This window comes from Diadema antillarum, unplaced genomic scaffold (genome assembly GCF_040938485.1).
Source record: "Diadema antillarum isolate AM-2024a unplaced genomic scaffold, OU_Dant_1.0 scf00000036, whole genome shotgun sequence".
Taxonomy (NCBI): domain Eukaryota; kingdom Metazoa; phylum Echinodermata; class Echinoidea; order Diadematoida; family Diadematidae; genus Diadema; species Diadema antillarum.
This window is the reverse complement of record NW_027270925.1, coordinates 241,783-255,485: the sequence shown is the minus strand read 5'-3', so window position 1 is coordinate 255,485 and position 13,703 is coordinate 241,783. Positions and strand designations below refer to the sequence as shown.

The following is a 13,703-nucleotide window of genomic DNA, read 5'->3' as shown; positions in this document are numbered from 1 at the left end:
GAATGAACGCGGACAATCAGGATGCCTTCCGGACAACAAAAGTTAGGCATGCGGACAAACTGCGGACAATACCAGGAAAATGGAAAGGTATAAATTTGGCGCTGACTTTAACTTTTCCTCATTTGACTGCTAGCCGTCATTGATGCTCCTTGTTTTGCTTCCGCAGTAGCGGCTGATATTATATTAATATGATTGGTCAATATCATTTATAAATGTGATCACCAAAAGTCGAAGAATAGGATTGTCTGCATGTCGGCTGACGACTCATTTTTTTAATTTCTGATTTGTCTCATCTGGGAGAACAATTTTTTCTCTGCCTACAGTCACATGGATGATATTCGCAAACTGTTTGAACCATATATATATCCATATATATATATATATATATATATATACATAATATGCATAAAAATGTAAATGTATATACATATATATGTATAATCATGTTGATAAGGTAGTCCACGTGTGGGCAAGATAAAAAGATAAGTAACAAAACTGCAACAAAGTTCATGCTGTATTCACCAACGATTTATTTGTTCACAAGATATAAACCGTTGGTGAATACGGCATGAACTTTGTTGCAGTTTTGTTACTTATATTACTATTACTTATGTTACTATATATATATATATATATATATATATATACATTTATAAATGTATATGTATATATATATATATATATATTCTTTTTTCCCTTTTTTTAGACATGTGCTTCATCCATCGTGAAGTATGTTTTGTCTGATACTTCTGTAGAGCATGCCAAAATGATCCTAATCATTAAATTTGTTTTTCTTTCTCTGATTTTTACCCTTGTGCATCTCTAACCCTCTCTTATTTTGATCACTTTTGAACATTTTCAAGTCCGAGAATTTTTTTTTTTCATGCTTAGAGCTTACTAGCCTATTGCTAATGAAGTGTAAAAATGGGGAAATATTTGTAACCTACTTTATTTTACTTTTTTTTTTTGGGGGGGGGGGGTTCAGCTGGGCTGTCAAATTGGACCATCGAGTTTGTTTGCAACTAAAACAAAAAGAAGAAAAAGTATTAGGTAATAACAACTACGAAAATCATTTAGTTAAAGAATATTTCTGAAATGATTTGTGATGCTTAATGTGTACTTAAATATATACACTCAGCAAAAAACAAAGCAAAAGAAAGACAAAAATGTAACACTTTTTCGAGTTCATGATTTATTGCTTTTTCTCTCATTTCACTTGAGTTTTGAAATGACAGAAAATTCTTCATTTTCCTCCATCATCTTTACCTTTCATTGCTTTTTTGGGCTTCAACGATATTACATTGTAATGAGACCACAGGTATATCTTTGCAATTGAATTCATGCTTTGTAGTGTGATAAATTTGTCTTTTGTTCTAATATGTTGTATCAGTAGAAAGCATTTACGTATGAATAACAACTTGTTCATGTTTATATAATACATTAACATTTAGCCAAAAATTCTATGCTTTTTTTTCTGAGTGTACTTCCACCTACTTTTGTGATTTTTCAGCTGGGCTGTCACATGGGACAACCTAGTTTGTTTGCAAATAAAATACGAAAACAACATAAAGGAAAATGTACTATAGTAAGTAATAGGAACCAGGAAAGTCACTCAGATGAAAAATAATTTCTGAAAAGATCAAATCAAAACGAACTTACTAGGAAGTTAGGGGGCTGATTTCACTTCTTTCTGGTTGCTTTTGGCACAGTCTCTACTACCTTCTTCTTTGCCTTCTGTTACCGGAAATTCCTTAGATTTACCTGTTCTTCATCACTAGACGAAAGGTGTGCCTGTGATGGGGATATTTGCATGGGGGCCTCGCCTCCCTTCTTGCTCATTTTGCGTTTCATTGGCATGAAGTGTCGACATTTTCGTGTCTGGATCACAAAATTTCCGCATCGGTTCCGGACACTGGCATATATAGATCCGCATCGGCTCCGCGCTGTCCTAAAACATTCCTGGTGTCTTCCGCTTTCATTCGGGAAGCTTCCCCACACCGTGGGATTCTTTCCGGAGCGTGTGCGGAAGGAGCGGAAGGGTTCCAGACAAGCGGGACATCCTCAGGACAACGTCAGGACAAGTCGCCGAAGGTGTCAGGAAGTTCATTTCCGCGTCCAAATTTTGGTCTCGATCAAAATTTGGACGCGGAAATTTTTCTCTCTCCCGAAGGTGCGGAAACGCCCGGACATGTTTAGGACAGTGAGCGGACACGTTCAGGAACGTGCGGACAGGTTCCCGAAGGAGTGCGGAATACCAAATTTGCATTCCGGGGCTTGTCCGCGTCTTGTCCGCGCCCTAGTGGACGCCTGGTCTAACCAGCAAAACGACTGGAAGTCAGAACTAAAAATGGAAAGGATATCATGATGAGTTGCACAGCATGCATCCCAAAAACATATTCTTCCATTTCCGGCCATGAGTTTCATTAGATGAAAAGTTTTATGAATGAGTATTTTTTTTTCATGTTGCGATCTTGTTTGAGTTAATATCACGTATGTGTATTTCGAGAAAAAAAATCAACTGATTATCAATGATGTAAGAACACTGGAGGTCATTCGCGTGTCTTATCGCTCGGTTTATAAGAAAACATGGAAAGAACAGTTCTTGGTTTGTCACTGACAATGGGGGATAAAGAGGGATAATGGCGAGACTTAGGGTGCGTTCAAGCGCTCTAAAGTGAACCAAAGCGAACTGAACCAAAGCTTACCGTACCGTACCGTACCGGAGCGTTCAAGTGCTCTGTGGAGAAAGCGCACCTCACGAGTTATTTTTAGAAAAGGTCACGCTTGTTTGCAGCAAGAATGTCATTCACCTGGCGCTTGAACTACTTACAGCTGTCCCGAACAAAGAGAATGATGTCTTTCCATTGTGACGTATGCGCATGATACGCGCATGCTTTACAATGAACTTTTGGTACACTTTGGTATACTTTTGGAGCACATCGGGAAGTGGTCCACTTTTGGCTCGGTACAGTACAGTATGGTACACTTTAAGAGCGTTCGAGTGCTCCTCTGGCGCGGGTACGGTACGGTACAGTTTGCTTTAGGAGAGCGCTCGAACGCACCCAAAGCCTAGCATGTTTGTTTCCTTGTCACTTCCCTCTTCAGATTAGTTCATGTAGACAGACGGCATGGGGATCGCTATACATTTACAATGCACATGTTTGTACGTGCATTTGTGTTCGTTTTTCAACGTGTAGTTTGTTGCGTGTTTGAAAGCGGCAGGTCGAGAAATGGAACCTCTTCGTATCCGATTAGATTGCTTACATCATGTTTTTCTTTATCATGATACACCGGAAATGTCCTCGTTATAACCGGAATCTTGTTACAGTGTATAACTGAACTCATTATAACTGATTTGTTCTGCCATATGTAGGTTTATACGAAAAGAAAAATGGGACTGATGCGATCACCTTGCTATAAACACTTCCTCATTGCAACCAAACTCATTATAATGGGGTTTCAGTGTACTTCCTAACAGAATGCCACACAGATAAAATGCAGTTCAAGATTTCTTAGTCAAAATGTTGATAAAATACCAGGAATCTCTTATCCAATTTCATGCTAACAGTAAGCCACAGAGACAAAAGAAAGAGTATATATCTCAAGGGAAGTGTAAGGTTTTTCTGAGCACTCTTTAAAAGCATGAATTCACATACAATTTGTGTATCCATTCAATTTCACTTGGAGGATTGCACATGGTACATACATGTATGGAGTACCATGAGTCAACTTTCAATTCCAGACAAATGAAAGCATTTCTTGGATGTTCTTTTGTCATCACTGAGTCACTGCACAATAAATGAATGACAGCATCTGCTTTTCTGTATTTGCTCAAGTTTAAACTGGATTAAGCCCATTTCTATTCTATGCTCTGTAAAGCTACATGTGTACATGGATATTTGTACAAAACCCTCCCATATTTACTATCCTCCGACATAAATCTCACCAATCAAGTACTAGGACTGTATTTGACAGCCAAGCATCACTGAAGCTGGGAGGAAGGATACCACTTCATCATGATGCACAAATAAAGTACATTTCCAATTCTTTCTAAAGTACATACACAAGGGTCTACAACTGTATGACAGATACATGTACGACATTTTCTCTCACTCTAGTGAGAGTGAATTAAGCTTGATTTCAGCAAATGAGTTAACTTAAGATGCAATGTTTCCACAGTTGATTTGACATACACTGATTGAACACTCATCGTGATTCACATATATGGCAAGCATGCACTGTAGGAAAGCCGAGGAAGGTGTACAGGAGGAACTACAATGTACAAGTAAGCACCCCTGGCAAACAAAAACATTTGACTGTTCTTGCAAGTTCTTACAGATATCCATGTATCTGGTATCCTATAAATCATTTCCTCAAACAGATGAAAGCCCAAGTGCAGTTGGTCCAAACATTAAGGGAGAGAAATATAATGATGCAAAGTCTTCTTTTGAGTATGAAAGATACCTGGATGAAATCTTGTTTAAGTATGGTTTACGTATGACATTAAATTTAAGACATTTAGTGATAGTTTGGTTCCTGAAACATCACATTTATGCCAACCATAAACAATTGTACTGGTTCCACAAACCCATAGATATATTTCAATGATTTGGGTTTACATACAAAGTCCAGGTTATATGACTTCATTTGATTTTTGCTCTTCTGTTTGATCAGGAAATGCAGAATTGTGCCTGGTGAAAAATATGGGGAAAAAACAATCATTGCACTCACTTCCTTCAATAGTAAGTACTGTACGAGATACCCCCCCCCCCCCCCCCCCCCGAAATCCATAACAGTTCCAATATAATTTGTCATGTGCAGAAGTTCACAAGGGAATTGAAAATCACAACCAAATTTTAAAGCAAATTGTATGATGAACAATGCAACAAAAAAATATCAAGCTATCTCTGTGAATCAATCAAACTTCAATACCATGTCTCCTTAAGACCCTAACTAAATAAAAAAATCACAAATTGACAGGGTTTTTTTGTGTGTGTTGTTGTTTATGTCTGTAGATTATGAAAAACAGGCATTGGACAACAATCCATCACATTATTTGGTAATGTTATCAATGCAAGGAACATTCTTGGCACTTTTTTATGCCTTTATGCACTCTGAGCAAACCATGGAATACTTCTATGATCCTATACTATGCTCAGAACAGTTTTTGGGCAATTCAATGTAATAGCTGCATGCCATTAAATTTGGTCTAACTAATTTTGTATGTGAGCTGGAAATGTCCTTTTTACAGAAAACTACAGAAAACTTTAGTCACACAGCACCCTAAAAACAGTATGACAACATAGCAAATGGTTTTCCCTAGATCAAGATGAACAACTGTTTTGAGTAAATGGCCTGGTACACATACACTATACATAGTCTTTTCCTAAATGAATTACAGTTCCAAGAAACACCATCCACCTAAACACCACTGCGATAGTGTTTTTAGATTATCAAATAAGAAGCATTCCTGGAACTGTTTTTCCAGTGCTCCACATGAATGTTACTTCCATGTCCTGGAAACTGCGATGTTGAAACCAAAATTGGTTAGAGGATCAGTCATAATGTGCAGTTGATTTCTTTGATGTAATAGATAGTCATTATATTTGAAGGAATAAATAGTAATTTTTCTGATCTGTCAGGTATACATTTTGGTTTGAGAATCAGTCATAATGTGCAGTTGATTTCTTTGATGTAATAAATAGTATTATAGAAGGAATAAATAGTTATTTTTCCGATCTGTCAGGTATACATTTTTGTGTTCTTGTTTTCGTGACGTAGAGCACCAGTCATAGTCGTGCTATCTGCGACAAAGTAGTGAATAAGGCCAGCAGACAATTCCTGATTGGTGACCACCTATAATTTGCATTCTGTGACTTTTCACACAAGCTAGGTGATGGATAGTTCTGAAGGGTTCCATATTTGTAGTTCACAACATTGTCCTCTTTGTCAGCAGATCTGAGGCATTATTACAGACATGTGCAGGCATACAATCATGTATGTCATTGATTTGCCTATCAAATCTGAATGCATCCCCTTTGCTGCACTTGAACAATCGAGTAGATGACTCAACATATGAATTAAACGCCTTTCATCTTTCCTTAGAGGTAGTAATACTCATTTCACTTAATAATTGAAGGCCTTAAGATAATATTTTTTTTTGCAGATAAGTTGTCTTTGCTAATGAAACACTGGAACGCTTCATGCCACAACAGATCCACGTCACGATACAATATCCACAAACAAACAATGTCCAAAATTTAATATATGAGCTCGAATATGAAGTCCCGGGGGGAAGTATTCAGAAATGAAAAACTCTATGAAAACTTTTCTCACCAAAATACAACAGTATCCTTGATTGTGAATCAAATAGAGACCCTCCCATATGCTATATTATGGGAATCAGTTGACCAATCATATTGCTGAGACACAGCCCTTTAGACCTCCAGACAATGTAGGCCTAGTCTGTAAGCTCTCATTAGCACGGATATGGAGACTGGGCATATGGGAAAGGGATGGCATGAGAGACATTCTTTCACCATGAAAATGACGCATTGACTAAAGTAATTTTGCCAAATTCTGATCTATACAGCGTATGAGCCATTTGTATGAAAAAAAAAAAAAATTCAGTTCCACTTGGCATGTGATACATAATGGGTCTTATCAGAACCACTGAAAAATATGAAGATAAGAAAACTGCAAAAGAGTACCATTAATCACCTGCAGTATCAGTCATCACATGGCAATATACGGATGATGGTGAGTCATACTAACCTAAAGAATTGGTGGAATGAGCCTACCATGGGGTCATGACAGAAACATGTTTGTCACAGACAAGGCATGACATTAATCATGTTCCAATCCCTTGCAAAAAGGGGGGGGGGGCAGTCTCAAACCAACTAAAGCTATGGTAGTACAGTGCACTCCCGTTATAACGAAATGCTTGGGACCAGCAGTTTTCTTTCGTTATAACGAAATTTCGTTATAACCGAACAAATACAATATACAACGAAAACAAGGAAACCACATCATATTCTGTTTGCTGAATACTCATCATACACCGGAAAGCTATGTGAAATGTGATGGGATAACTGTATCACAATAATAAACGCAAGTTCCCCTCAGAAACTGTGCATGACACAAAGAGCGAACACACAGTGGTGTGAAGCGTTCACCCATGCAGAGACGCTATAAATGCTCGTTCTGCTAGGTATTTTCGAAAGCAATTCGCATTTCGTTATAACGGAGCACATTTCTTTTGTTTTTCTTTGTCTGTGGCGCTCGGAGAAGACTTTGTTATAACGGAAATTTCGCTATAACAGTGTTCGTTACAAGTGAATTTTTTACCATAGACTTTAATGGTGATAATTTTGGGACCAGAATATTTACTTCATTATAATGAAATTTCGTTATAACCATGTTCGTTATAACGGGAGTGCACTGTATTAGAAATCAGTCTCTGTGGCAGTCAATTCAAACTTTTTGAATTGTATACAGATCAATGCTCTTATCAAGTCATTTTTCCAGTGCCCTTGTGGTATACAACGTCGTGATGTACATACACTCTACATATGTAAGTGTACACTTGAAGAAAAAATATGCTCAGAGCATACACACATAAAACAGTGAATTTCTACAACATATCCCAAACTACTTTGTTTGAGCGGAGGGAGCAGGAGTATCACTTTCATAGCCTTATCTCTTATTACAAATCAATTACTACCACTGCCAGGTATACTGTGCAAGATAACCATGGCATGTTACAGTTGTATACTGAAGAGGGTGAACTGTATTCCTGTATGGATCGCTGAGGCAGAAATCTCTTGGTCAACACAGAGCATTGCATGAACAGAAACAAACATTTACAGAAATATGCCTTAATGAGCTACTGTACATTAATTACCAATCTACATTTTTGTACCAATGGCTGGTTTGGAGGATCAATATCCATGCAGGTCCCACCATAACAAAGTCTTTAGGACCAGAATTTTTTATTTTCATTTTTATTTTTCATTTCTTGGTCATAGTAAAATTTTGTTACAGCTGAACAAATAAAGTATATCAAGTTACATGAATAATAATTTTGGGGCCTGAACTTTACTTCAGTAATATGATTTCTTATAATCATGTTTAGTGACATGGGAGTGTATGGTAAACATTTAGTTTACTTTGAAAACTACAGTGTGCTTTGATATCTAAACAGCAACGGAAACCTATGGTTGGAGCAAGCAGGCTTCGATGGCCCCATAGCCCTGTGTTTGTTTGTTTCCATTTGCTTGTGTAAACCTGTAAGAATACCTTTTAGGTGGGTGGCTTGTATCATCACTAAAACCCTCCTGCTCTTAACTGTCACAGCACACAAATCATGCAGTCACTCAACATTAAAATGGGAATGCTGGCTTATTGTATACATACTTGTTACTGTTAGCAAAACGGAGGCAAAAAAACCCCTGAAATCTGGCATGCTACAGCTGCTAACTAAACACACAATTCATATTACAACTATCCCTCTAATATCAAAGCTTGTGCTGTTTCATACACATCTGAATCTAATGGTTAAGTTTGAATCTGTCTGAAAGTTTATGTATCTTCATGGTAAAGGTGACCTAAAAACATTCCATTTTCAACACAGAAGTCTCAGTAGGCTGCACAGTAAGTGACCAGTATTTGTGACAGATTGAAAGGTAATTGTTGTGGCACTGTCAAAACATTTGACCTAATGAAAATAAGATACCGATTAATATTGATTTGAACAAGAGAAAAGAACTTTGAGAAATCCTGATCCACATTATTTGGTTGGAAACAGTACCACGGTACTTTTTTTAAAAGGTGTAGCATCACTCATAGACTAGAATGTTGATAAGATATAGAGCTGCCACACAAATGAATGAAACTTTACACACCCAGTATTATATTTTGAGAGATAGTCCTCACCACACGAATTGCCATATCCAACAAAACAAAATGATCCATGCCAAACTAAGGACACAAGTCTGAAATATCACAACCAAAATAACTAAAAATGTAGTTGAATAATATATTAATATGTAACATTACATGATACAATTAAAATCGTAACTCAAAGTTGGAAATAAAACCACAAGGAGTAATCTCAAAAGCACTTAAATGTCATGCTTAACATTCACACACAACATTTTCAAATGCTATTATACACCAGTTTAATTCCAAAATAAAACAAGTCTTATCAAGGTGTACTCACCTGAATGAGTTCGACTCCTCTTTCTCTGTAAGATAAAAAAAGAAAATAATAATTGAACTCACACTGAATGAATGCTTATGTGATTTCCAGCAGTAAGAAAAAGAAAAATATCCTCATTTTCTGTGTTTATTCCAAAATACAGTATATTCTAGGCTCCCAAAGCTGGATAAGATAGCCTGCAAATCCTACAAATATACAGCAGATTTAACACAGGATAAAAACTACATGTATCCATACAGTACCTGATCACAGGATAACATACTTCCTACCTTGTATAGTACAAAACTTGAACTGTTGCTTGAAGGTTTACATGGTGAAGAGAGTGAGGGAGAAAGGTTTGCGGTGACACCATGTGTATGTAGTCCTTACCGGATCGTTGCTTGGCAGAATCCGGTTAAGGACTACATACAAAACTTTAATCTCTAGTTTTATGAGAGGGAGGAATATCGGCATTAAAATTACATCTAGACTTTAATAGTCATATCGTTCACATTTTGCACTTAATTGCATTTTTTTCTTTAACAAGCACAGACATATGAATGTACATAAATGTAAATGTAAGGTCCTCGAGCTCACTATATCTTGGGTAAGCCAGTGCTGTTTGGAGGCTGTTTAAAGCAGAGTTTAACAATGTTCCAGTTTGAAACATCTGAGTTACATGGTCCTACATGCTTTGAGTTTCTGCTATTCTGTAAAATTATAAGCTAGGTAAAATTATTAGAGTTGAAAATTTAAATTGAATGTTTCATTCAAGCGTGGAATAATCTATAAAGCCCCATGATTAATTCTAACTTGCAGTCAAAGAATTTCCAAATCTCCCTACAGGCCATTTCACAATGGACTCTCAGTAGGACCATGTTCTTTGAAAAGATCTCAAAATAAGCTAACAAGTCAAGTTTAGCTTCATGACAGGCTGCACAGCCCTTTGAAAATTAAAGAAGTGATGATCTGTGAGTGACTGGAGGTATATAACCCCCATACTCAACATTTCCCATAGATAGTTCTGTTAGACTAAGCCATACAATGTACACCTGTATACCTGGGGGTGTTTCATAAAGCTGTTCGTAAAGATACTAACGACTTAGGAGCAACTGGGCCCTGTTTCATAAAGCTGTTTGTAAAATTACGAACAACTTACATGTACGAGCTACTGGTGATCAGTTCTTGTGCTGAATGATGGAAATTCTGATAAGTATAGCACATCAGAACTGATCACCAGTCGCTCGTAAGTTGTTCGTAACTTTACGAACAGCTTTATAAAACAGGGCCCAGTCCAGGATTTAGAGGTTTGTCTGATCACATATGCCCTATGAAATTCAAATTACCAATTCTTCCTCACAGGTGTAGGAGGGGTGATATGATTGATGTTTTTCAATATTTGACTTGAATGTAAGACACTCTACATGATTTTTCTCAGTAAGCCCATTGGAAGTCTAGAGGCCTAGAGGCTACTACCAGTGTACATGAAACTAGACAAACAGTATTCTCTGCCCAGTTTGAAGAAATATTTCATCAGCAATAGAGTTGTCATCGTGTGGAATTAGTCTCCCTGAATACCTTCTCTCAGCAACTTCTGTAAACTCTTTCAAGAATAGACTAGACAAATACTACATGTGTACTGCATAAGCTGTTACTCAAGAGAGTCCTAGACACATTTAAGGGTTCGAAATTGGCGATGGTCCGCTGGCCATTGGCCACCCAAAATCACGTCGGACTAGCTAAAAATCATAAAATTCTGAAGTTACTAGTCCGTCTGGCTAGCCAAAATATTGCTTCAGTGTCAAAATTGATTCTAAGTAGTCCGCCTGGCTAGTTAAAAAAAAAGTTAAGTGCGACCCCTGATTTTAGTCCTTTCCCACACATTCAACTAGACAAGCCACAGAAAAAAAAATCCACACTGACATTTGAGATAAGCTTCGATCAACAGCATAACAGCAAGGCAGAATCAAGTTTTTAAAAGTGTGTGTAAGACCTCCCTCCCCTCACGATCTCACATGCATGTTCATTGCTTGAGCCCTTAGTTGAGGCTTACTACTTCCACCGCGCTGATGTAATTTTGTATCCATGTTCAAGTGTAGATATCTAGGATTCCACAAAACCAATAATATGTACATTAGCGCCTGCTTCCACTAAAATTTAACGTGAAATAGTTTCTATGTTGGGTCAATACACAGTACCCAATAGTCAATACACGTACACTGCGTCTGTTCCGACATTCTGAATCCTTCAGAGTGGAAAGTAATTTGATGTGATTTATTATTACACAGACTCCAACCCCAAGCACCTTCTGATCTGGAGATTCTCCCGCCCGAAACCCCTAGCAAACGGGAGACTCCAACTTGATGTGCGCGAAGGGCACATCACGAGCACAAAGTTCCTTGCGGTCTAGGGTTCTAGATGCTCTCTCGCGCTATCTCAGTTCGGGAAACCCACTCACAAGGGGGGCCCCTCCTTATAAGTAACCCGTCCCCCTTACAAGTAACCCCGTCCCCCTTATAAGTAACCCCCGGGGCACCCCTTATAAGGAGTCTCCACGCTTTTTTGCAATGCAACGCGAAAATGAAAGGACTGCGGCAATTCGCTTGATTATGTCCATAAAGCTTCACAAGTTTCCTAGTTACTCACGAAATTTGAGCAAAATCGGTTCGAGGCATATCTAAAATCATGGATTTAAATGCGATGTCAAACGACCCATGCGAATGCTGAAATGCGAGCGATTACTGGCGTGAGTGTCGCCAGGCGCGGCGGCGCGGCAATGCTTGAGTGCAGACGTGGCAACTGAGTACAACATTGTACGGAGACTTTCGTTCATTCAGGTGGCTTTAAATGAAGGAAAAATAACAAAAGTAACGAAATAGTCAACCACCTACCTTTGCAATTGGTATGCATACAATGTATATACAAAAGGATACGTTCCCATAGGGTTGTCCAGTTGAAGTCGTCCCTTTGTTTAGGGACGACTTCAACTGGACAACCCTATGGGAACATATCCTTTTGTATATATGCATACCAATTGCAAAGGTAGGTGGTTGACTATTTCGTTACTTTTGTTATTTTTCCTTCATTTAAAGCCACCTGAATGAACGAAAGTCTCCGTACTCAGTCGCCACGTCTGCACTCAAGCATTGCCGCACCGCCGCGCCTGGCGACACTCACACCAGTAATCGCTCGCATTTCAGCATTCACATGGGTCGTTTGACATCGCATTTAAATCCATGATTTTAGATATGATGCCTCGAACCGATTTTGCTCAAATTTCGTGAGTAACTAGGAAACTTGTGAAGCTTTATGGACGTAATCAAGCGAATTGCCGCTGTCCTTTCATTTTCGCGTTGCATTGCAAAAAAGCGTGGAGACTCCTTATAAGGGGTGCCCCGGGGGTTACTTATAAGGGGGATGGGGTTACTTATAAGGGGGACGGGTTACTTATAAGGAGGGGCCCCCCTTGTGAGTGGGTTTCCCGAACTGATCTAAGGCTTATTTTTCAACATACAATGAAATTAAGTAAGAAACCGAAATCATTTCAAGCGGGAGAACGCGAGATTCTGCAAAAATGGGCTTTCGGCGGGAGATCTCCTGTCGAAAGCGGGAGGGTTGGAGTCTCTGTTATATTATTAAACGTTGTAGAAGCCGAACGACCGACCATGTAGAACAAGCAGCTAACGTAACAATTATTGAAAGTGATATCAGATATATTTGCATTTTAAAAAAGCGCATCTGGCTTTGACTTAATGGTGTTTAAACTGTTGATCGTAATCAACGCTTCACGCCTACCTTCTGGACAAGACCTACGACATTTGACTGACGGACACCGCCTAGCTTCCCCGCTGCATGTGCGCCAACCGTGACATGCACAGCGCACACAGTTGATTCATGTACTATAGCAATGTACAGATACAATACAGTTCAATGCAAATCTACTGTTGAAACTCTACTACTACAAGTACAGTACACTCAGCTCATCGAGGGTATTCCATACTTACTTCAGCAAAGCGGCCAGGGTTTCAAAATTCAGCTTCTTCCTCTTCTTTTCCGGAACCCAATACCCTACTTTCTTCATTGTTCACAGGGTAGCTCAAGAGGGTACAAGAACGGTCAATTTTTTGATAAATTTAACGCGTGCAGCACCAGCCGCGGGCACGATCACTCAAAGCTCTCGCGCTGTACTGTACCTGTAAGTACAGTGTGTACACACTCGCTAGTAACAAGTTACTGTAGGCTGTGCGTGTGTAAGATGGGCTGGGCTGGGACACATGTGCAGCTCCACAACTCACAGCAGATGTAATGGACGGGCGCTGGTTGTGTGTCGTCGGCCAAGTCCAGTCGATAGTTTGAGCATAATATCTCATACAGAGACTAGAACTGCTCCATTACCGCGGCAGGGCTTACAGATGTATGCAAAATATCTGTACATATTTTATGTTGAAAATAGATAGATAAAGCCGTTTTCCCGGACTCTAGGACGCCACATCAATGCCAAATT

At 38.7% G+C, this 13,703-nt stretch overlaps 1 protein-coding gene across 1 annotated transcript in view; it reads right to left on the bottom strand.

The window, feature by feature from the left end:
- The window catches only part of LOC139744899 (inositol-tetrakisphosphate 1-kinase-like), a 39,853-nt gene extending 26,533 nt beyond the window's left edge, over positions 1-13,320 (bottom strand). Inside the window, exons 1-2 of the mRNA XM_071655314.1 lie at positions 13,204-13,320; positions 9,221-9,245 (exon numbers count right to left, since the gene is read on the bottom strand). Of these exons, the coding sequence (XP_071511415.1) occupies positions 9,221-9,245; positions 13,204-13,280 (102 nt within the window). The 5' untranslated portion in view covers positions 13,281-13,320. The remainder of the gene's footprint in view (positions 1-9,220; positions 9,246-13,203) is intronic.
- Between the last annotated feature and the right edge of the window lie 383 nt (positions 13,321-13,703).